The sequence below is a fragment of the Podarcis melisellensis genome, assembly GCF_964234715.1.
Source record: "Podarcis melisellensis genome assembly, chromosome: 18".
NCBI classification, from domain to species: Eukaryota; Metazoa; Chordata; class Lepidosauria; order Squamata; family Lacertidae; genus Podarcis; species Podarcis melisellensis.
In genome coordinates this window covers 2008648-2032958 of record NC_138536.1, presented here as the reverse complement: position 1 = coordinate 2032958, position 24311 = coordinate 2008648, and the positions used below count along the sequence as shown (strand labels likewise).

Genomic DNA, 24311 nt, shown 5'->3' with positions numbered 1-24311 from the left:
AGCCGGATCGCGGCCCTTGAAGGCACCTCTTCCTTCTTCCTTGGTTAAATGCATTTGTGAGGCTTGCTCGCAGGGTGCAGGTACCCCCTCAGCGCAGGAGGGCGGGTTTTTTTGTTGTTTTTTTAATTTGCCAAGCTGGCAATAGCCATATCTGCGATTGCTCGGTCTACGGGTTGGTGCTGACCGGACTTCGGCGCCTGTGCGGCGTCGCTGCCTGCCTTGCTTGCGAAGTTGCCTTGTGTCTTCCCTCGGAAAATGCCGTAGAGTCGGAGGAGCAAGTCAGGGCGAGCGGCCGCTTTTCCCGCTTCCTCTTGCTTTTCGAGGCTCCCGTTTTCACCCCGTTGGATCCGGACTTTTGTCCAGAGTCCTTTGGGAAAACGGAGAAGGGACGTGTGCTTGCACTTTGGGGAGAAAAGCGATCTCTCTGTGCAGGTGGATGATGGGGCAGAGAGTTTGCAAGCTGGTGGAGCGATGTTCAAACGCTTTGTGCAAAACCCCAAGCGCAATCCGGGCTTTGCGCAAAACCCCGGGCGGAATCTGTGCCGCCATACAGCTAGGCCAAGCTCACGGAGCTTTTGAGCCTGCAAAATACTGCGGAACTACAGTTCCCATCCTCCCTGGCAGTAGAGGCTGATGGGATTTGTAGTTCAGCAACACCTGGCGCACCAAAAGCTCCTTGTCCCCGAGCTAGTTAAACTTCTATGCTTCAGGTCTAGCGATTTAGGCCCTTCCGGGATACACTGCCCGGCCTCCATGAGGCCCTGGATTCGAACTCAAGACCTGAAGATGCCCATATATGCAGGCTGGGAAGCGCAAGGCATTTTGGGAAGCACACCAGCTGACCAACAGCTGGCAGCTTCGCCTGGCATAATCTTCCTCCTGACCCCTATCTTAAAATTTCCTGAGTTCTCAGGGACTGATAAGGGAACCGAAATTCCCGTGCCCCTCCCCCTCAAATTCCTGTTATCTGGGGAAATTATATATTTATGATCTCCCTCCCCTCCTCCCTTTGTAATTAAGCAAGAGATATTTTTTAAACGGAAGCAAGTAGATTTATTTATTTTTGGTTAAAAAGAATAGCGTGCGAATTAACGGGAAGCTGCGCGTCGGTTGAGTGTTCAGGGTTGGTTTGGTCTGTTTGCAATGCGGATTAGAATCGCAGTGCAGGTTTTAAGGGGGGAAAATGTTGGTTTTGGTTGGAGGCGTGACGCATTTTTTCCATTACAGCCGAGAAATCAGCACCCACCTGGCGATTTCCACGCACTGACACAGTGGCGTAGCATGGGGGGTGCTGGGGGGGCCGGCCGCACCGGGCGCAACACCTGGGGGTTAGGGTTAGGGGGCGCAAATCCACGGGTTAGGGGGTGCAAATTACTTGCCTTGCCCCGGGTGCTGACAACCCACGCTACGCCACTGCGCTGACAGGAGGCTGACTGCGTTCAAAGTCCTAATCCACCCATCCATCTACCGTATTTTTCGCTCTATAAAACGCACCAGACCACAAGACGCACCTAGTTTTTGGAGGAGGAAAACAAGAAAAAGAATATTCTGAATCCAAGAAGCCAGAACAGCAAGTGAAAGCAGCAATCCCTCTTGCTGTTCTGGCTTCTGGGATAGCTGCGCAGCCTGCATTCGCTCCATAAGACGCACACACAGTTCCCCTTACTTTTTAGGAGGGAAAAAGTGAGTCTTATAGAGCAAAAAATACGGTATGTTTATTATGAGAAACAGCAAACACAAATGCCTTCATCGCATTTTCTTTCGAAGGATCTTCTTTGCATTCTTGTCGGTCAACCCTGAAGATCTTAAAAGGGTTTTGCGGACAGTTCCGTCGGCTCGGAAAACAGGAGCTGGTGAAAGCTAAAACTATTTAATTAAAACTTTTTAGTTTATTGTAAGATGAATACAAAAGCAACAACCCCAAAACCCTGAGGTTGCATTCCTAAAGCCTCTTATTACCCGGGAGCAAACCCCATTGAATGAAATAGGATTTCTCCCCCTGCGTAGCTGTGGCTATGTTTGCACTAGTAACATTGAACTGGCCGGTGTTTTTAAAAGTAGGGTTATGTGACCCCAGGCTGCTTCTGAGAAAACTTGGGGAGTTCTTCGACTGCCCTAAATCTTGAGATATCTTCCCCCTCTGAGACCCACAGCCCCATGGCTGTCGTTTTTCACCCTTGAAAAGCACAAAGTGCCGAAGGTGGAAGGTTCCCTTCTTGTCCACTTTTTCGAGGCTTGGATAATCCAACTGGGTCTTTTCTCAAGATCCGTTGGAAACAGAAGAGTTGGGTGTGCATGCACTTTTAATTTCTGTCTTGGCAGGCAGGGGAGAGGCATGGCCAGAGGGTCTGGCCACCCGCTCAGCAGCCGAAAACTTGCCAAAACAGCTGGCAAACCCTGCCGTAGGACTTGTGCAAATGGTGGATTACGCAATGTATTTATTTGACAACGTGTTCCCTTCTCCTGGTCTGAAAAACCCGTGCATCGCGGTAGAGATGGGGGTGAACGATTTGAGATATTGTCAATATCCCACACACCCTTTTCCCCTGTTGTTTTTAAAGAAGCACTGAAGCTCGTATGTGTGTGTGTGTGTTTTGGGTGTGCCGCTTGAAAAATAAAAACGACAAACTGCTTTACTCGTGTGTCTTGTGTGCTGTTTGTGAAATAGATTTTCTGCATGCTATCATAAATGGCTTGCCGTGTCTTAAGAAGGGCTTCCTCGCTGGTCCGTGTGTTTGGGACCGCAGCTTTGTTTTTAAGAACATCAGGATTTTCTCGCCGGATCGGGAGAGTTGGAGGGCTCCCCAAAGGACATCCAAACCAACCCCCTTTGGTGCGGGAATCGCAGCAGTTCACCGCGAGACTGATCTGGGGTGGGAAAGGGGACTCTCTTTGTTTTATATGGATTACTGTTTTTATAAGCTATCTGCCAAGTTATTTAGGAAGAGGATTGAAGAAGACATGTTGCGAATAACACCCTCCCCAAGTGTAAGGACCCCTGACCATTAGGTCCAGTCGTGGCCGACTCTGGGGTTGCGGCGCTCATCTCTCTTTACTGGCCGAGGGAGCCGGAGTACAGCTTGCGGGTCATGTGGCCAGCAGGACTAAGCCACTTCTGGCGAACCAGAGCAGCGCACGGAAGCGCCGTTTACCTTCCCGCCAGAGCGGTACCTATTGATCTACTTGCACTTTGTGCTTTTGAACTGCTAGGTTGGCAGGAGCAGGGACCGAGCAACGGGAGCTCACCCCGTCATTGCGGGGATTCGAACTGCCGACCTTCTGATCGGCAAGTCCTAGGCTCTGGGGTTTAGAAAATTCCAAAGGATGTCTCTGCCTTGTTGATACTTGACCTCTTCATCATCATCTTTTGCGATCCCTCGTAGCCGAATAAGATTGTCTTCCATAAACACGGTTTTATAAATGAGTCCATAAGTGACTGTGGAGGCCAATTCTGGATCCACACATCCTTCCACAATGGGGACATAGGTTTCCACGCAGGAGTTGTTCACGGTGTGGATTTGCCAAGCATGACTTCCTCTTAGCCCGTTTCTCCCTCTTGTCCTGAGTTTGAGTGTCTTCAAAGCCCACGACACCTTTGGGAAAGGCTGTTCTCCAACTGGAGCGCTCGTGGACCAGTGTTTCCCAATTGTTGGTGTTGTTATGGTAAAATCTGGGTGCGAGGCTGCTCTGCCACCCAGCTCGTCGGACTAAGTCCGCGGGTCCCTGCAGAGGAAAATGAGCTCAGCCGGAGACAGGAGCAAGCTGCAGAAGATCCAAGTTTATTGCGCAACAGGTTCAAGGCGAGATTGAACAGCGAGAAAGGGGTGACATGAACTTTTGAAACTTCCCTCCATGCCCTAGAATACAGTGCAAAACACATCCCAGTTACATCATGAATACATTAAGGAGAGGTTGGGTTACACAGATTACATCATGAACACATTAAGAAGAGGTTTGGTTACACAGGATTAACATGGAGGAGGGAGGGGGGAATATGCAGAGCTGGAGATATGCGCAGATAAGCACATCCTGAGTACCTGTGATGAGAAGACAATGATCCATGTACTGGCATTGCCTGGAGGAGAGTCTTGGCAGAGTGATTTGACAGGATTAGTTACAGATAGGTAGCCATGTTGGTCTGCCATAGTCAAAACAAAAAAAATTCCTTCCAGTAGCACCTTAAAGACCAACAAAGTTCGTTCTTGGTATGAGCTTTCGTGTGCACGCACACTTCTTCATATACACAGTGTATCTGAAGAAGTGTGCATGCACACGAAAGCTCATACCAAGAACTAACTTAGTTGGTCTTTAAGGTGCTACTGGAAGGAATTTTTTTTTGTTTTGACAGGATTAGGGTCTTGACACCTTGCTTGAGGGATTATGGAGGACAGGGGAGGTGTCGTGGAGTCCTAGAGAAATTGAGCAAATGGCACGTTGATTTTCTATGAATTTTATAGATTTTAGTCCCTTTTGACATTGACAATTGGAAATAAATGGATATATTGTAGTGAAGAAGGTGAAGAAGACATGCCCCCCTCTTCCATATCAGTGTTGATACTACATTTTTTTACATTGAGAGAGTCTTTGAACCTCTTTTGGTTACCACCAGCATTACGCTTTCCATTTTTAAGTTCCGAATAGTCGCTTTGGAAGACGATAATTGGGCATTCGCACAACATGACCAGCAAGCAACCAACACAGCTAACCGACGTGTGGATTCATTTAATAATGGAAGAAACACAACCTTCTGCAAATAGGGTTGGAGATCTATAAAAATGATGCAGCGTGGAATTAAATGTAAATAAATAAAACTTTTGTGGAGGGAGAGACCAGCAATTTGCTGACCAGCCACTTTTAACATGCTCAGAGGCTCTCGGCCCACGGGAACAGGCCCTGCCTTTGATCATATCCAACTTCCAATCCAACACTGCCAAGTTTTGATTGCATTTGCTTTAGTTTTGCTGCCAACACTTCTCCATGTTCCCTGCAGCAGGGCTCTTGTGTCTACTGTTCCAGTGAGAAAAATGCAATAGATGTCCCCCTATTGTGCATTTTTTTTTTTGTGAGGTGAGAGAGGAGGAAAGACACTCAAGACAGGTCGTACTTTTGTAAAAATTTTAATAAAAAAAGTAAAAAAATGCAGTTTTAAGGGCAGAGGAGCCTTTTCTGGGGAAAAAATAAAGTTGGCAGCCAGGTGACTTTTGCTCAGTTGCTTTTTTTTCCTTTCTCCCCGGCTTCCATCAAGATGGCGGCCCCCCGGGGACGCATGCGCGTCGTCGCCTCTCTCGCTCTCGCTCCTCCTATCTTGTCTCGCGAGGGGAAGGCGTGGTTTCCGGCCGGCCGCGCGGCGCAGGCGCGTTGCGGCGCGGCGAAGCCCCCGGCCTTGCCCTCAGCCAAGATGGCGGCGGCCTGAGCGAAGAAGAAAGAGCCGGCGGTTGGCCTCGTCCCTGCGCCCCTCATGCCCCGCCGGGATGCTCCGCTCGAGCGGCTTCCTGCGAGGCGTCGACTGCCCCTTCGGCACCGCCTGCCACAGGCCCTACTGCCACTTCCGACACCCGCCGGGCCCGCCGCCGCACGCCCAGCACGGCCAGGCCAGGAGCAGCAGCAGGAGGCCCTCCGCCTCGGCAGCAGGTGACGGCGCTCTGCCTATGCTCAGGGGCCAGGCCAGGGGGGAAGGCGCTCTGCCTATGCTCAGGGGCCAGGCGGGGGGGGGGAGGGGGGAAGGCGCTCTGCCTATGCTCAGGGGCCAGGCGGGGGGGGGGAGGGGGGAAGGCGCTCTGCCTATGCTCAGGGGCCAGGCCAGGGGGGGAAGGCGCTCTGCCTATGCTCAGGGGCCAGGCGAGGGGGGAGGGCGCTCTGCCTATGCTCAGGGGCCAGGCGGGGGGGGGAGGGAGGGGGGAAGGCGCTCTGCCTATGCTCAGGGGCCAGGCGGGGGGGGGGAGGGAGGGGGGAAGGCGCTCTGCCTATGCTCAGGGGCCAGGCCAGGGGGGGAAGGCGCTCTGCCTATGCTCAGGGGCCAGGCCAGGGGGAGGGAGGGGGGGAAGGCGCTCTGCCTATGCTCAGGGGCCAGGCGAGGGGGGAGGGCGCTCTGCCTATGCTCAGGGGCCAGGCGAGGGGGGAAGGCGCTCTGCCTATGCTCAGGGGCCAGGCCAGGGGGGGAAGGCGCTCTGCCTATGCTCAGGGGCCAGGCGAGGGGGGAGGGCGCTCTGCCTATGCTCAGGGGCCAGGCGGGGGGGGGAGGGAGGGGGGAAGGCGCTCTGCCTATGCTCAGGGGCCAGGCGGGGGGGGGGAGGGAGGGGGGAAGGCGCTCTGCCTATGCTCAGGGGCCAGGCCAGGGGGGAAGGCGCTCTGCCTATGCTCAGGGGCCAGGCCAGGGGGAGGGAGGGGGGGAAGGCGCTCTGCCTATGCTCAGGGGCCAGGCGAGGGGGGAGGGCGCTCTGCCTATGCTCAGGGGCCAGGCGAGGGGGGAGGCGCTCTGCCTATGCTCAGGGGCCAGGCGAGGGGGGAGGCGCTCTGCCTATGCTCAGGGGCCAGGCGAGGGGGGGAGGCGCTCTGCCTATGCTCAGGGGCCAGGCGAGGGGGAGGGAGGGAGGGAAGGCGCTCTGCCTATGCTCAGGGGCCAGGCCAGGGGGAGGGAGGGGGGGAAGGCGCTCTGCCTATGCTCAGGGGCCAGGCGAGGGGGGAAGGCGCTCTGCCTATGCTCAGGGGCCAGGCGAGGGGGGGAGGCGCTCTGCCTATGCTCAGGGGCCAGGCGAGGGGGAGGGAGGGAGGGAAGGCGCTCTGCCTATGCTCAGGGGCCAGGCGAGGGGGGAGGGCGCTCTGCCTATGCTCAGGGGCCAGGCGAGGGGGAGGGAGGGGGGAAGGCGCTCTGCCTATGCTCAGGGGCCAGGCGGGGGGGAGGGAGGGGGGAAGGCGCTCTGCCTATGCTCAGGGGCCAGGCCAGGGGGAGGGAGGGGGGGAAGGCGCTCTGCCTATGCTCAGGGGCCAGGCGAGGGGGGAGGGCGCTCTGCCTATGCTCAGGGGCCAGGCGAGGGGGAGGGAGGGGGGAAGGCGCTCTGCCTATGCTCAGGGGCCAGGCGGGGGGGAGGGAGGGGGGAAGGCGCTCTGCCTATGCTCAGGGGCCAGGCGAGGGGGGAGGGCGCTCTGCCTATGCTCAGGGGCCAGGCGAGGGGGGGGGAGGGGGGAAGGCGCTCTGCCTATGCTCAGGGGCCAGGCGAGGGGGGGGGAGGGGGGAAGGCGCTCTGCGTATGCTCAGGGGCCAGGCGGGGGGGAGGGAGGGGGGAAGGCGCTCTGCCTATGCTCAGGGGCCAGGCGAGGGGGGAGGGCGCTCTGCCTATGCTCAGGGGCCAGGCGAGGGGGAGGGGGGGAAGGCGCTCTGCCTATGCTCAGGGGCCAGGCGAGGGGGGGAGGCGCTCTGCCTATGCTCAGGGGCCAGGCGAGGGGGGAGGGCGCTCTGCCTATGCTCAGGGGCCAGGCGAGGGGGAGGGAGGGGGGAAGGCGCTCTGCCTATGCTCAGGGGCCAGGCGAGGGGGGGAGGGGGGAAGGCGCTCTGCCTATGCTCAGGGGCCAGGCCAGGGGGAGGGAGGGGGGGAAGGCGCTCTGCCTATGCTCAGGGGCCGGGAGGGGGGAGGGAGGGGGAAGGGAGCCAAGCCCACCTTCAGGGGGGAGGGGAAGGCGCTCTGCCTATGCTCAGGGGCCAGGCGAGGGGGGAAGGCGCTCTGCCTATGCTCAGGGGCCAGGCGAGGGGGGGGGAGGGGGGAAGGCGCTCTGCCTATGCTCAGGGGCCAGGCGAGGGGGGGGGAGGGGGGAAGGCGCTCTGCGTATGCTCAGGGGCCGGGAGGGGGGAGGGAGGGGGAAGGGAGCCAAGCCCACCTTCAGGGGGGAGGGGAAGGCGCTCTGCCTATGCTCAGGGGCCAGGCGAGGGGGGAAGGCGCTCTGCCTATGCTCAGGGGCCAGGCGAGGGGGGAGGGCGCTCTGCCTATGCTCAGGGGCCAGGCGAGGGGGGAAGGCGCTCTGCCTATGCTCAGGGGCCAGGCGAGGGGGGGGGAGGGGGGAAGGCGCTCTGCCTATGCTCAGGGGCCAGGCGAGGGGGGGGGAGGGGGGAAGGCGCTCTGCGTATGCTCAGGGGCCGGGAGGGGGGAGGGAGGGGGAAGGGAGCCAAGCCCACCTTCAGGGGGGAGGGGAAGGCGCTCTGCCTATGCTCAGGGGCCAGGCGAGGGGGGAAGGCGCTCTGCCTATGCTCAGGGGCCAGGCGAGGGGGGAGGGCGCTCTGCCTATGCTCAGGGGCCAGGCGAGGGGGGAGGGCGCTCTGCCTATGTTCAGGGGCCAGGCGAGGGGGAGGGAGGGGGGAAGGCGCTCTGCCTATGCTCAGGGGCCAGGCGAGGGGGGGAAGGCGCTCTGCCTATGCTCAGGGGCCAGGCGAGGGAGGGAGGGGGGGAAGGCGCTCTGCCTATGCTCAGGGGCCAGGCGAGGGAGGGAGGGGGGAAGGCGCTCTGCCTATGCTCAGGGGCCGGGAGGGAGGGGGAGGGAGCCAAGCCCGCCCTCAGGGAGGAGGGGAAGGCGCTCTGCCTATGCTCAGGGGCCAGGCGAGGGGGAGGGAGGGGGGAAGGCGCTCTGCCTATGCTCAGGGGCCGGGAGGGAGGGGGAGGGAGCCAAGCCCGCCCTCAGGGGGGAGGGGAAGGCGCTCTGCCTATGCTCAGGGGCCAGGCGAGGGGGAGGGAGGGGGGAAGGGAGCCACGCCCGCCCTCAGGGGGGAGGGGAGGGCACTCTGCGTATGCTCAGGAGCTCCTGCGCTCCGGTCTATCTGTAGGTATATAGATATAGAGCGCTCTGCGTATGCTCAGGGGCAGGGAGGGAGGGGGGAAGGGAGCCACGCCTGCCCTTATGGGGAGGGGAGGGCACTCTGCATATGCTCAGGGGCCAGTTGAGGGGGAGGGAGGGAGCCAAGCCCGCCTTCAGGGGGGAGGGGAGGGCACTCTGCGTATGCTCAGGGGCTCCTGCGCTCCCGTCTATCTATAGGTATATAGATATAGAGCGCTCTGCGTATGCTCAGGGGCCAGTCGAGGGGGAGGGAGCCACATCCGCCCTCAGGGGGAAGGCGCTCTGCGTATGCTCAGGGGCCAGTCAAGAGGGGGAGGGGGGAAGGGAGCCAAGCCCACCCTAAGGGGGAAGGCGCTCTGCGTATGCTCAGGGGCTCCTGCTCTCCCATATATCTATAGGTATATAGCTACAGAGCGCTCTGCGTATGCTCAGGGGCAGGGAGGAGGGGAAAGGAGCCACGCCCACCTTCAGGAGGAGAGCACTCTGCCTATGCTCAGGGGCTCCTGCACTCCCGTCTACCTATCTATAATGAGGTATATATCTTTCGTGCTCTGGGTACGCTCAGGGGCTCTTGCACTCCCATCTATCTGTAATGAGGTATATCTATATATCATTATCTTTCTTTCTATCTGTCTTTCTATTGTGCTTTGCGTATGCTCAGGGGCTCTGACATTTGTATCTGTCTATGTATCTATCTATCTACAGTATAACTAGATACATCAATATATTATTATCTAGATCAGTCTATCTCTCTGTCGTGCTCTGTGTAAGCTCAGCAGCTCTTGCACTCCCCTCTATGTATCTATCTAATCTATAACTAAATATATCAATACATCTACCTTTCTGTCTGTCTATTGTGCTGTGCATATGCTCAAAGGTACATCGGGAGGGAGGCGGGGGGAGAGGAAGCCCCACCCGCCCTCACAGAAGGGGAAGGCACTCTGCATATTCTCAGGGGCTCTTGCACTCCTATCTTTGTATCTATCTTATCTATAACTAGATATATCAATATTTCTATCTTTATCTGTCTATTGTGCTCTGTGTATGCTCAGGGGCTCTTGCGCTCCCCTCTATCTATAATGAGGTATATCTATGCATACGCAGGGGTACGCATACCCCCTAAACATTTTGTGAATCTAAGTTTGGCCTCATTGAGGGGCGGTATTTCAATACAAAAAGGAATATGAGAGTACCCCTAAACATTTTTTTAAAAGAAAAAAAGCCCTGGCCTTGGCAAATGAATAAGCTTAACGCTTTCAGATATTGAATCTCCCAATCTGAAAAAGCTGGGGGGGGGAGCATTCGTGTTTTACCTGCACTGTAGGGTCTCTGGAGGTTCGTGGGAAAGTTAAACATCGGAGACGCCCTTGAAAACTAAAAGAGGGCAGTGTCTCTTTAAAAGCCATGCGAGTCTGCGAAACTGGGACCTGTGACCAGTTTCCTCCACCCTCTGATATATCTTCTGCCACAGGAGGTAGGGCAGTCATGACTGCTGACATCCTCGTGTTAAAATAAGAGTTGAAAGCATGAACAAGTACCTCCGTTCCTTGCTAACGCACGAGAGCCCAGGTAAAATATATATATATTTTAAAAAAAGATGGAATCCTGCTATCCTTGGTGTTCTTTCTTTGGGGCGCCAGGTAAAAAAAGGTCGCTATTATTGGCCGCTCTCTGGAGGTGAGGAACGCAATATTCCAGGCGTATAGCCTACAATGCCGCTGGGGAATTTTGTATGTCGGCTGTGTAACCCTTCACTCTCTGCTACTTACCTGTGAAGCATTCTTGAAATCCTTTGTTTTCATCTAAGCCTTCCTGTGCTATAGATAGATAGATAGATAGATAGATAGATAGATAGATAGATAGATAGTAGTTGTTGTTGTTTAGTCGTGTCCGCCTCTTTGTGACCCCCTGGACCAGAGAACGCCAGGCACTCCTGTCTTCCACTGCCTCCCGCAGTTTGCTCAAACTCATGTTGCTGGCTTCGAGAACACTGTCCCACCATCTCGTCCTCTGTCGTCCCCTTCTCCTTGTGCCCTCCATCTTTCCCAACATCAGGGTCTTTTCCAGGGAGTCTTCTCTTCTCCTGAGGTGGCCAAAGTCTTGGAGCCTCAGCTTCAGGATCCGTCCTTCCAGTGAGCGCTCAGGGCTGATTTCCTTCCGAATGGAGAGGTTTGATCTTCTTGCAGTCCATGGGACTCTCAAGAGTCTCCTCCAGAACCAGAATTCAAAAGCATCCATTCTTCGGCAATCCGCCTTCTTGATGGTCCAGCGCATTGGGTCAAATACATGCCCACAGAGAGGGTTTTAAACTGGTGGGGGTAGGCTGCATTTGATAATCCAGTGTTGACTTAAATCTCCTGGAGGTGTGTTTTTATTTAAAGTACTGAATGTTTAATGTTCCCTACTCGTAACGGCTGGATTAAGTAGCAATTGCATTGTGAAGTGCAATTTTTCACTCTTGTTGGGGTCAACTTGGACCCTTGATACCTGGAAAAGAATATTCTTATCACCACCACCCCCTGGTTCATTTTACCTGGGTCTTAAGTGACCTTTGATCCTTACATAGTGTAATCATCAAAATTAAAAAAAAAATGGGGGGGGGAAGAGAAATTTTTGTGTGTGTGCTCGAAACACCATTGAAAAATCAATCCGTTTGTTGGAAGGGAAACCAACGGGAAAGAAAAGCATAGGAATTGTCCCCAAAATATTGGTTTCTTCTTCCGTGGCTCCCTCCCTCAATTCGGTTTTGGGCGGGTTACTTTTAAGAGCACGAGAACCTGCCTTAAACCAGATCGGAACAGGGGAGGAGGGAGGCTCGTTCGGACGGGAGCCGTGTCTTTGCGGGGTCTTGGGCGGAGATCAGGGTCCCTGAGTCATGTGGAAGAAAACTTAGTGTGCAGAGCTTGCAAAGTATGTGTTGGTGTTATCATGCTGTTTCTTCGAAGGCTTATGTAGGAAGCTTCCTGGTCAGACCGTTCATCTCTCGTTGACAGATCCTCCAGGGTTATTAATATTAAATTTGTATAGTGCCCTATACCGACCGGTCTCACACAAGGGGGCCTTTTTTCCCTACCCAGAGATGCCGGGAATTGACCCCAGAACCTTCTCCACGCTGTCCCACTGAGCTACAGGCTTTCGCCTAAAGAAATGGCTTGTTTAAATACGAATATCGGAAGGTGCCTTACGCCATTGATCATCCAGCTTAGTGTTGTCTACGCGGACTGGCAGCCGCTGTCCAGGTTTCCAGGCAGGGAGTCATTTTTTCCAGCCGTCCCTGGAGAATCCAGGGTTTGTACCTGCACTTTTAAAATTTGCTTTGTATATGTTGTACGTTTTAACTTCTGCTGAAGAGGCAGCCTTGAATTACCCAAGTCACGAAAAAAGCTGGCAGAGGAAATTAGCAAACGGCCTTTGCAGTTACCTGTTTCAACGTCTTGCTGGGACGAAGCCGCTGTTCTCCTTGCCCTTTATTAGAAAGAAGAGCTTCGTTTTTGTTTAGCTTTTAATCGCCCTTAAATCGGGTGCTGAAATGACTCGGAGCATTGCATGGGAGGTTGGCGGATTTTCAAATATCCGTTGCCCGCGATGGTCTCTCCCTGCTAATTATAAGACAAGTTGGGTTAAGCTTTGAGCTGCAGGTGTCCAGAAGCTCATTTCCTCATTTCTCTCTTTGCTTTCGAGACAAATTTCACAGGGGTGAAACTCTGTTTTGTATATAAAGGGGGGGTGGAGGTCAAAATAGCCTTTCAGTTCCATTTTTCAGTAATGTTTCCTGAGCTGCTGCAACTTATGATGGTCCCTGACCTCACCTTTGCAAGATTCAGCGCTGGCCAACACCTCCCACTTGCCCCAATGTTGCTAGACTGCAAGTCCCACAATTCCTGACCATTGGCCATGTGGGCTGATGAGAATTGGGAGTCATAGAATCATCGAGTTGGAAGAGACCCCAAGGGCCATCGAGTCCAACCCCCTGCCAAGCAGGAAACACCATCAGAGCACTCCTGACATATGGTTGTCAAGCCTCTGCTTAAAGACCTCCAAAGAAGGAGACTCCACCACACTCCTTGGCAGCAAATTCCACTGTCAAACAGCTCTTACTGTCAGGAAGTTCTTCCTAATGTTTAGGTGGAATCTTCTTTCTTGTAGTTTGGATCCATTGCTCCGTGTCCGCTTCTCTGGAGCAGCAGAAAACAACCTTTCTCCCTCCTCTATGTGACATCCTTTTATATATTTGAACATGGCTATCATATCACCCCTTAACCTCCTCTTCTCCAGGCTAAACATGCCCAGCTCCCTTAGCCGTTCCTCATAAGGCATCGTTTCCAGGCCTTTGACCATTTTGGTTGCCCTCCTCTGGACACGTTCCAGTTTGTCAGTGTCCTTCTTGAACTGTGGTGCCCAGAACTGGACACAGTACTCCAGGTGAGGTCTGACCAGAGCAGAATACAGTGGCACTATTACTTCCCTTGATCTAGATGCTATACTCCTAGTGATGCAGCCCAGAATTGCATTGGCTTTTTTAGCTGCCGCGTCACACTGTTGGCTCATGTCAAGTTTGTGGTCAAACATCATCCGGGGGGGGGGGGGATGGAAGTTTTCCCTGTCCCTCATCTCAGGACAGGAACACCTCTTGTAAACAGAGGCATCCTCGCGTTTTCCTGATGCTCAAGAAAGGAGATTCCGGCGAAGCATTAGGAAGAGCTTTCTGGCGGCAAGAGTGGAACGGGCTGCTTCGGAAAGTTGGAGGTTTTTAAGCTGCCCGTCACAGGATGCTTCAGCTGTGATCCTGGCATTGCAGGCGGTTCGGCTGGATGGCCCCTGGGAGACCCCTTCCGCCTCTGCAATTCTGTGAGATCAGAGATGAGGAACCTGTGGCTTTGGGATGGAGCCCGGCAACCTCTAAAAGGCAGCACAGCGGCGTGGGGAGATCATTGGCACAACCCTGGCACTCTTTTTCAAATAATAATAATAATAATAATAATAATAATAATAATAATAATAATTTATTATTTATACCCCGCCCATCTGGCTGGGCCTCCCCAGCCACTCTGGGCGGCTTCCATAAAAACCAAAAATACAGTAAAATATCACACGTTAAAAACTTCCCTGAACAGGGCTGCCTTAAGATGTCTTCTGAATGTCAAGTAGTTGTTTATCTGCTGGAAGGGCGTTCCACAGGGCGGGCGCCACTACCGAGAAGGCCCTCTGCCTGGTTCCCTGTAGCTTTGCTTCTCGCAATGAGGGAACCGCCAGAAGGCCCTCGGCGCTGGACCTCAGCGTCCGGGCAGAATGATGGGGGTGGAGACGCTCCTTCAGGTATACCGGACCGAGGCCGTTTAGGGCTTTAAAGGTCAGCACCAACACTTTGAATTGTGCTCGGAAACGTACTGGGAGCCAATGTAGGTCTTTCAAATGCATTTGACATTTCTGTTAGTTCTCGACGAAGAGCTGTTTCCAGGAATAGGTTGACTCTGCAAGTTTGGCCGGAGTGGCTTGTGGTGGGGGGAGATTTATATCTCTTCGTTTCTGGGGTGGCGTCTGTAAGCGAGCTTCACCAAAACTGGGCTTATCTCTGCTCTTCAGGCGACCGGCTTAAGAAACTGATTAAAAAACATAGCCTCCTTGGGCAAGAGTTCCTTTCCTAGAAGTCTTTGCATTGGGCAATAGTTCTGAAAAGCCTTTTCCCGCCGCTTCCAGTTTGGTTAAGGCAAGGTAGTACTTCAGTTTCCTCCTTTTGGTCGCCTTTTCTCAGAGATTATGCCTGCCTACCTAAGGGCGGTTATTTCCAAATAGCAACAGCCCCCACAAAATGGGGGGCGTAGCTGTGATCAGCTCGTGTCCGCCCCTAAAACCTTTGAAGCAATCTTTTCCCTTTTCTCTAGTGTGGGAGTGTGAGGGTTGCCCAGCAGAGCAGATAGGCCTGAGATGGTGAGGACTGGTGTCTCGGCTGCTGATTACCATGTTTTTCGCTCTATAGGACGCACTTTCCCCCCTCCAAAAATTGAAGGGAAATGTGTGTGCGTCCTATGGAGTGAATGCAGGCTCCTTGGCTTCAGCGATAGCAACGGGAAGCCTCCGAAGCGCCGAGGGAGCGCTCCCTCCGCACTCCGGAGGCTTTGCGTTGCTTTCGCTGAAGCCTGGAGAGCGAGAGCGTCGGTGCGCACCCACCCCTCTCGCTCTCCAGGCTTCAGGGATAGCCACCTGAAGGCCTTTGGAGTGCAGCGCAAGTTCCTGCTGTGTTCTGGAGGCTTCAGGTTCCTTTCGCTGAAGCCAGGAGAGTCTTGCTCTCCCGGCTTCAGCAAAAGGAACCTGAAGCCTGAGGAGCGCAGCGGGAACTTGCACTGCGCTCGGAAGGCTTGTGCCATAGCCGCGCGCAACACCTCCAGCAGGGAGAGGTTGCGTGCTGCCTGTATGCTGCTCTTTGGGGCTGGGGGGGGGGAAATAATATTTTTTTCTTTGATTTCCCCCTCTAAAAACTTGGCGCGCCCTATGGTCTGGTGTGCCTTATGGAGCGAAAAATACGGTACTTCATTGCCTGCCACGCAACGTGTCTTAGAGACTCAGTTTGCATACAGTCAGTTAAAACACAGCAGCCCCTGCCCACAGGCTTGCAATATTTATTTTTCGTTTTGCTTTTGCCACCGGTAATACCCTGCTAGAACTCTCGCCCTCTGGTCCAATACCACCTGTACTATATTGCTCTGAAAAACCAATAAAAAAACGTGATCATGCCCTGCTTTTTAAATTAATCTGTGCTGGCTTGGCAGCAGTCACTCTCCGGCAGTGTTTGAAATTCACCAGGCTCCTTTTGGACGCGGGTGGCGCTGTGGGTTAAACCACAGAGCCTAGGACTTGCCGATCAGAAGGTCGGCGGTTCAAATCCCCGTGACGGGGTGAGCTCCCGTTGCTCGGTCCCTGCTCCTGCCCACCTAGCAGTTCAAAAGCACCTCAAAGTGCAAGTAGATAAATAGGCACCGCTCCGGCGGGAAGGTAAATGGCATTTCCATGTGCTGCTCTGGTTCGCCAGAAGCGGCTCAGTCTTGTTGGCCACATGGCCAGGAAGCTGTACGCCGGCTCCCTCGGCCAATAAAGCCAGATGAGTGCCGCAACCCCAGAGTCGGCCATGACTGGACCTAATGGTCAGGGGTCCCTGTACCTTTACCTTTTATGGGCCAATTGTGACCAGGTGAAGATGCCTGGGGATCGTTGGATCTTGACTGTTTTCACACACAAACACTCCATCCTGTAGAATTCTGCCAGTTATATTTTACCTGCACAATAAGAATGAATCTCAGGAACCAAACTGCTTTTTCTGGGCAGCCTGAGCAAGAGCAGTGAACGGCGTTACAGCGAATTGTTGTCGCTTGTCTTCGCTTCCTCCCTTCTCACAGTTGTGCAGAATATCCCTACGTTAGGAATGGTCCGTGTCACCATTAAGAAAAAGGCGGGAATAGGCCAACATAGATGTGGACTGTCCCTGGATCAAGAGACTTTCCTTCTTAAAAGTTCTCAGAGCTCTTAAACTAGCTCAGGGTTGTCCTCTGAACTAACCAGATGAAAATCAATCAAAGTCTGTCCGACTTTTGAGCCGTCTCGCCCCAAAACGACATTCCATTTTGGCCATTATAACCTTGGTTTAAGGAGTCATTTGGCACCTAGCTGATATATACAGTGGTACCTCGGGTTACAGGCGCTTCAGGTTACATACGCTTCAGGTTACAGACTCCGCTAACCCAGAAATAGTACCTCGGGTTAAGAACTTGGCTTCAGGATGAGAACAGAAATTGTGTGGCAGCAGGAGGCCCCATTAGCTAAAGTGGTGCTTCAGGATAAGAACAGTTTCAGGTTAAGAACGGACCTCCGGAACAAATTAAGTACTTAACCTGAGGCGCCACTGTATCTGAGTTTCTGACACTGGGTCAACAGTTGATGCATCACTGATGCAGCCTGGTGGATTTTACATTTATTTTAAAAATTAGATGGGAATTATCAGAGAGATGCTAAGTCATAACATTTTCCTTTCTCTTTCCCCCCGCAGGATGCGGCTATGACCCTTACAACCCGGAACTTCCCAAGCCCGTGTCGCAGAGCCGCAATGGCTCCTTGGAGGAGATCGCCGAGGCGGCGCCAGGCATCCTGGAGCTCGAGCTGGTCAACAAGGCCATCGAGGCCGTCAAGAACGAAGTCGAGCGTGAGCAAAAGAAGTATGAGGAGCTCCTGGGGACGGCGAAGGAGCACGGCTCTTCCGAGCCCCCTTCGCTTGTCTCCAAGGCCTCTGGGTCTGCAGCACCCAAGCCCTTCACTGCCTTGGAATATAACCCCGGGGGCTACAGCACGGGCGGCAGTGCCGACTACAATCCCACCCCCCTTGCGGTGGCCGCTCCTAGCCGCTCCACCAAGTACACCTTGGATTCCTTCGACAAGGCGAAAGGCAAGGGCAGCTCGCTGGAGTACGTGCCCACGGTGGTCACGCAGCCCAAGAAGTATAGTTGCTCCCTCGCCAAGAGCAAATACACCCTCGACAACTCCAAGCCGTCCACGGACTTGGAATACGACCCTCTTTCGAATTACTCTGCCCGGCTCCTGAGCAAAGCCAAGGAGCAGAGAGGGGCCAAGAGGAAAAGGGAGGCCGACCCAGAGGAGGGGTATTCGCCTTCTCCCAAGAAGCACTGCGACGCAGGGAGCGGCCCCGAGCCGGACGCCAGGTTCTCCGACTCGGAAGAGGAGCGCGAAGCGGCTCCCGTCTTGCCTTCGAAACCGAAAGGGGGTCCGGGAAGTAAGCCCGCAGGCGGGAAGGGGTCCCCGCGGGCCGATTCCCGTTCTCGGCAAATGAAGGAGACAGCGGTGCAGTACGATATGGGGGACATCGAGGGCGGCGTCAAGGACTTGCCGGAGGAGGGCGAAAGGTTGGCCAAGGCGCCCCCCAAAAGGGACACGAGCGAGGGCAAGGGGGACCCGAAGGAGAAGATGAAAAAGAAGGCCGTCGGCGGCCACACGGCGGATGGCAAGAGGGAGCGTGGCAAGGTTGCGGACAAGGAGAAGGCGGAAGCAAAGGCTCAGCGCAGGAACGGAGAGAGGAGTAAGGAGAAGCGCGGCAAGCCCCACGCCGACGGGCACTCGAGGAAGCAGGAGGAGCCCCCCAAGGCTGCAAAAGCGGGGAGCTCTGGCACGTGCAAGAAGGTCCCGCAAGGACCCAGAGCAGAGAAGAAAGTGGGCAGCGTGAAGAAAGACGGCAAGCTGAACCAGCCCGGGGGTTTGAGACCCAAGGCTGAGGCTTCGCAGGCCGAACGTAAAGACAAGCAGGGGAAGCGTCCCGCCTCAAAGGGTCCCACGGAGAGCCCCGGAGCCAAGTGCAAGGCGAAACGGCGGGCTCTGAGCCACGCTGACCTCTTCGGGGATGAGAGCGGGGACGAGGGGCAAGCGGGGCAGCCTCACCCCGTGGCCTTCCCGGACGTGAGCTCGGATTCAGACCGAGACGATGGCTGCTGCTTCCTTCCGCCCCAGGACAACGGGGTGGCGAAGCGCCCTAAGGCGCCCAAAGCTGCTCCTCCTCCTTCCTCCTCCTCGTCTTCCTCTTCCGACGAGCTCGACTATTCTGTCCTGGAGAGGGACATAGACTTTGAGTCCGACCCCATGGAGGAGTGCCTTCGGATTTTTAACGAGTCGACCGACGTCAAGACGGAAGACAAAGGCAGGCTGGGGAAGCAGGTGAGAGGTTTGGGGGCTGGTAGGTTGAGAAAGGGACGTGGGTGGCGCTGTGGGTTAAACCACTGAGCCTAGGGCTTGCCGATCAGAAGGTCGGCGGTTCGAATCCCCGCAATGACGGGGTGAGCTCCCGTTGCTCGGTCCCTGCTCCTGCCAACCCAGCAGTTTGAAAGCACACCAGTGCAAGTAGATAAATAGGTACCGCTCTGGAGGGAAGGTAAACAGCGTTTCTGTGCGCTGCTCTGGTTCGCCAGAAGCGGCTCAGTCCTGCTGGCCACATGACCCGGAAGCTGTACGCCGGCTCCCTCGGCCAGTAAAGCGAGATGAGCGCCGCATCCCCAGAGTCGGCCACGACTGGACCTAATGGCCAGGGGTCCCTTTTATCTTTAGGTTGGGAAGAAAGCCCCTCTGGCTCTGCTCCAACTTAACCCAGGTGAGGCTGCTTTGTGGGGGGGTCGCTCTCCCTTAATTCTTTTGAGTTTAGCTATTCCGAGTGAAACGTAAAAACGGGAGGTGTTTCTGTGGCCAATACCCATTTGCTCGGACCCTTTCGTAGAATCGGAATCAATGCAGGAATCTTTTGGCCGAGGTGGGATTCGAACTCTTGACCCTGGGGTTAAGAGTCTCATGCTGTACCATCTGAACTATCCACAACCTTTTCGAGGCTAAGGGTGATTTATCGCACAAATAAAAGTAACTCAGTGGCACTGAGCATCAGGGTGGATTTGATTTAAATCACCATTTAAATCACCAGTCAGTAAGACTTGATTTAGATCTTTTTTTACAGAGAGACTCATTCTTGCTGGTATCATCTTAACATTTACAACACGATGACAGTTTCATTTTTGGAATAGCAAATTTTCAGAGTCGTTTTTGCAGTTACATCAAAAATTACCGATTTGGTTCTACTGTTAGAAATACATAGACCAATAATTATGAAATTATGGTGAGGTTTAATAAGTTAACTGTTTATATTTGGACAACGTTTCTGCTGTCTTTTATTGGGAGGAGAAAAACAACCATTTCCTTAATAACAGTTTCAACAATTTATTTAACTAAGACAGTAACATCATATCCATGTTTGTTAACTGATGTGGCTAAACAATAATAATAAAAAAAACTTAGACTGAGTTTCAGCACGCATGAAAAACTTAAAGACAAATCCTTATTTCCTGATGAATAGCCTGCGGAGTATAATGTAACTTAAATGGAAAATCTTTTGAAATAGTTTTTAAAAAATAAATATAAAATCTTATTTTTTTAAAAAAAAAATCTGATTTAAATTTTTAAAAACCATTGATTTTTATCCACCCTGCTGAGCATACAGTGGTGCCTCGCAAGACGAAATTAATCCGTTCCGCGAGTCTCTTCGTCTTGCGGTTTTTTCGTCTTGCGAAGCACGGCTATTAGCGGCTTATCGGCTATTAATGGCTTAGCGGCTTAGCAGCTATTAACGGCTTTAAGAAAAAGGAAACAAACTCACAAGAACTCGCAAGATGTTTCGCCCATAGGGAAAATCGTCTAGCGAAGCGACGCAAAAACCGAAAACCCCTTTCGTCTTGCGCGTTTTTCGTCTTGCGAGGCATTCGTCTTGCGGGGCACCACTGTAATGTAAAATGAGGACAGGGAAGCTGAGAGGCCTTCCAGATTTTTGCTGGACTCCCACCGTCCCTCACTCTTGCTTGGTGGGCCTGCTGGGAGTTGTAGTCCGGCAGGAACCTAAAGGCTCCGTCCTTAATCTAAGAAGCAGCTTACAGGAGGAGGGAGGATGCCTCTGTTTAGAACAGGGTTTCCCAAGCTTGGTTCTCCGGCTGCTTTGGGACTGCAACTCCCATAGCTAGCAGGACCTATGCTCAGGGATGTCCGAAAGCAGCCGGAGACCCCGGTTTCGGAAACCCTGGTTCGAGAAGGCACGTTCTCTCCTGAGAGCGGCGAATGCCTCTTCTACTGAGAGTTAGTTTCAGGACACGGTTTGTGATCAGGGGTTTCTGGATCAATTTCAATTCAATTCAATTTTATTTACGGCTATTAGTCCACAAAATATGTACAAACATAAAAGCACAGAAGCATAAAAACCGGTACATCTAACAACAGAAGGGGAACACCACGATGCAAGGGTGGTTGGTCATTGAACAGCAACAGTAACTGCTTGGGGCCCGGAAAGATCCAAGGGACGGTTCACAGAAAAAGGAAAACTGGAGACGAGATCCGTCATGCACTCTCATCATGACTGTCCGATTAGTTTTGTTGTTGTTGTAATTTTTTGGTGGTTTTTGTGTGTGAGATAACCGCATTCAGGAATCTCGCCACCTGCAGAGTTACAGAAGGATCTGTATCCTGCAAGAGCAGTGCAGCATGTGACTCAACAGGCCTGTCAACCAAGCGCAGTAAAGCAGGACCCAGGAATTTAGTCCTAGCTATGCTATGTAAGGGACAGTTGAACATTATATGAGGAAGAGATTCAACTGTTTTCCCGTCACACTCGCATAGCGGAGACACCAAACCCTTGGAAAATCTGTAGCTCAGGTTCGATGGAAAAACATTGAACCTTGCACTAATAAATGCAAGTCGGTGTGGTGCAGATGAAAGAGATGGTCTGGATCACAACTCCCATCGCCTCTGACCGCGATGGCCAATGGGAGCCGGAGTCTAAGAGCATTTGGAGGCTCCCCCCATCGCTGACGAAAGCCTGTAACTGCAGGCCAGAAGGCTGCGAGGTGAGGGCTATCCTTCCCGGCAGGGCTTTCTGAGAAACCAGCTTCCATTTTCTCACGCAAGGGCAGTGGTAGGCAACCTAAGGCCCGGGGGCTGGATGCGGCCCAGTCGCTTTCTAAATCAGGCCCTCGGACGGTCCGGGAACCAGCGTGTTTTTACACAAGTAGAATGTGTCCTTTTATTTAAAACGCACCTCTGGGTTATTTGTGGGGCATAGGAATTCGTTCAGTTCCCCCCCCCCAAAAAAAATACAGTGGTAACTCAGGTTACATACGCTTCAGGTTACAGACTCTGCTAACCCAGAAATAGTGCTTCAGGTTAAGAACTTTGCTTCAGGATGAGAACAGAAATCGCACAGAAGCCCCATTAGCTAAAGTGGTGCTTCAGGTTAAGAACAGTTACAGGTTAAGTACGGACCTCCGGAACGTATTAAGTACTTAACCCGAGGTACCACTGTATAGTCCGGCCCCCCACATGGTCTGAGGGACGGTAGACCGGCCCACGGCTGGAAAAGGTTGCTCACCCCTTGTGCAATTGCTTCTGCGCAGTGACTTTCCCTCCCCACAAATCTTCTTTGTTTCGCTTTCGCTTCCGTTTCGCGGTTCCCGTTACTGTAAGGCGAGGCTCTTTTCCCACCCTCCTTCCCAGCAAAATGTGCAAACGGTGGTGGAACAGAGAGCCGTTTTTCCCTTTCATTAACCCTCTCTCTTTTAATCCCCTGCCTCCCTCCTTCTCTCTCCCCCCCTGCCAGCCGCCGAAAGAGGAAGGGGCCGAGGAAAAGCCGGCCGAAGACTGTCTAACCACACTCTTTCCTGGGCAGAAGCGGAGGATCTCCCACGCGACAAAGCCAGGGAACGTAAGTTGATAGCAGGGGAGATCGAGAGCATCAGAAAACCATTAGCAGCAGCTGGATCATGCCCAAAGATACAGGGTTCGATATCCGATATCCGATATCTTTATTGTCATTGTCCCATGCAGAACAATGAAATTGAAAAACTACATAAAACATACAAAACCCCCTAAAAACTCTGAAACCCTATTTTAAAATACAATATACTATAGAGACTCCTTATGCTGCGTTTAGAACCAGAATTGCATTTGTGTAGAAACTGTTTCTCAGGTGGCTAGTCCTGGCCTTTATAACCCTGTACCTTCTTCCAGAAGGCAGAAGCTGAAAGAGATCTTTTCCGGGGTGCGCACTGTCCTGCGCTATCTCTGCCGCTTTCTTATGGCACCTGACAGCATAGATTTGATCCAAGGTGGGAAGAGTGCGCCCAATTATTCTCTCCGCAGTCTTTACAACCCTGGACAGCATTGTTTTTCCCCTGGCCGTGCAGCTCCCAAACCACACACACAGACCATAAGTTAATACGCTCTCCGCAGTGCAATGGTAAAATCCCATCAACAGGTCCTTTGAGAGATTGTTCTTTCGGAGGATTCTCAGAGAATATAACCTCTGCTGTGCTCTCTTCATCGGGTCTTTGCTGTTTTCTCCCCAGGTTAGGTCGTCTCAACTTCATTCCCAGAAATCGAAACACTGAGACCTGTTCCATATTGGCCTGAATATAAACCTCACTCTTCCCACCCCTTCCAAATTCCGAACGCGAAAAGTCGAAGCTTAAATCCGCCGCCTTACGAAAACAGGCTTTTACGATACCGCTGCTGAAATAGACATACGTTTTGGAATTATACATTTTCAGAGTAGTTTTTACGGTTACATGAAGAATTACTGATTTTGTTATACTATTAGAAGTACAGATCATTATGAAATTGTTGTGAGGTTTTATAAGTTAACTGCTTATATTTGGGCAACTTTTATGCCGTGCTTTATTGCCAGGAGAACTTGTTCCTTAGCAACAAGTTGAACAATTCATTTAACTAAGACCGTAACATCGTAGCGTACGTGTCCATGTTTGTTAGCTGATGTGGTTAAACAATTAAAAACAAAACAAAAAGCTTAGACGGAGTTTTAGCACACATGAAAAATGGAAAACAAATCCTTATTTCCTTATTGGACTAAAATAGCAAATCTTTAGAAAGATTTTTCCTCTGAAAGCATTTTATTTTAAAAATCCGATCTAAATGATTTTAAAAATCTGATTTTTCTTTTCTTTTTAAAAAACAACAGCGTTGATTTTTCTCCACCCTGGTCTGAATATTCAGATTTGCTGGGGTTCTAGAGAGTGTCATCATCGGGTCTCAGACTCTCGTCAGCCTCAAGGCAGCATAGCCCAATGGTCACAGACAACGAGAGAGTCCAGGAATGTTCAGAAGGCCGTAAGTTCCCTTCCTGAGAGAGGGGAACATCACTTCTTAGCTCAGGGATGGGCAGCAAACCTTTGGCCCTCCAGATGTCTTTGGACTCCAAGTCCCATCAGCCCCCAGTGGCCACGGATGCTGGGATTTGTGGTCCAACAACATCTGTGGAATCTCTTATCTGTCCTCTCCTCCCTCCCCGGTTTCTTTTTATTGGAATTTTCCGCTCCGGAGGGGAAAGGCAGTACGGCTTTGTTTTTCACCCCGTGAAACGAAAGCAGAGAGCTTTTAATGGCTCAGTGTTTGCGAGGTGTGTGCTGACTCCTTTTTCTCCCTGCCTTGCCACGAAAGCTTTGTTTTGACAAGTAAGGTCTGTGGTCAGCACAAATAACGTCTTGTGCTTTTCGCCCAACCATCCATTAGTCGTTCCCCCCCCCCTCCCCAGATCTAACAGAGAGATAAGGGACATGGGTGAAATGAAACGGCGAAGCTCAAACATTTCGCCGTTCCTTAGCACCGCTGTACCTAGACTACCTTACAATGGGTTTGAGGCCATGGGGAGAGAACAAAGGCGGCCTTGCTATGTATTGGGTGTAGCGCATGTGGCGCTTGCTGGATCGCGTCCCACTACGAATGGGAGTCAGCAAGCTTTTTCAGCCGTGGGCCGGTCCACCGTCCCTCAGACCATGTGGGGGCCTGGACTATATTTTTTTGGGGGGGAATGAACGAATTCCAATGCCCCACAAATAACCCAGAGATGCGTTTTAAATAAAAGGACACATTCTGCTCATGTAAAAACATGCTGATTCCTGGAC

The 24311-nt window shown here is 52.7% G+C and overlaps 1 protein-coding gene across 2 annotated transcripts in view; it reads left to right on the top strand.

Moving 5' to 3' along the window:
* Window positions 1–5358: 5358 nt before the first annotated feature.
* Window positions 5359–24311, top strand: part of REXO1 (RNA exonuclease 1 homolog) — a 41316-nt gene continuing 22363 nt past the window's right edge. The window contains exons 1-3 of one of the 2 annotated variants that reach the window (XM_081895405.1): window positions 5359–5631; window positions 16859–18528; window positions 21992–22096. In XM_081895405.1, coding sequence (XP_081751531.1) covers window positions 5472–5631; window positions 16859–18528; window positions 21992–22096 — 1935 coding nt within the window. In that variant the 5' untranslated portion in view covers window positions 5359–5471. Of the gene's footprint in view, window positions 5632–10331; window positions 10390–16858; window positions 18529–21991; window positions 22097–24311 lie in introns of those variants that run through there. The other variant, XM_081895406.1, reaches the window with a different exon arrangement.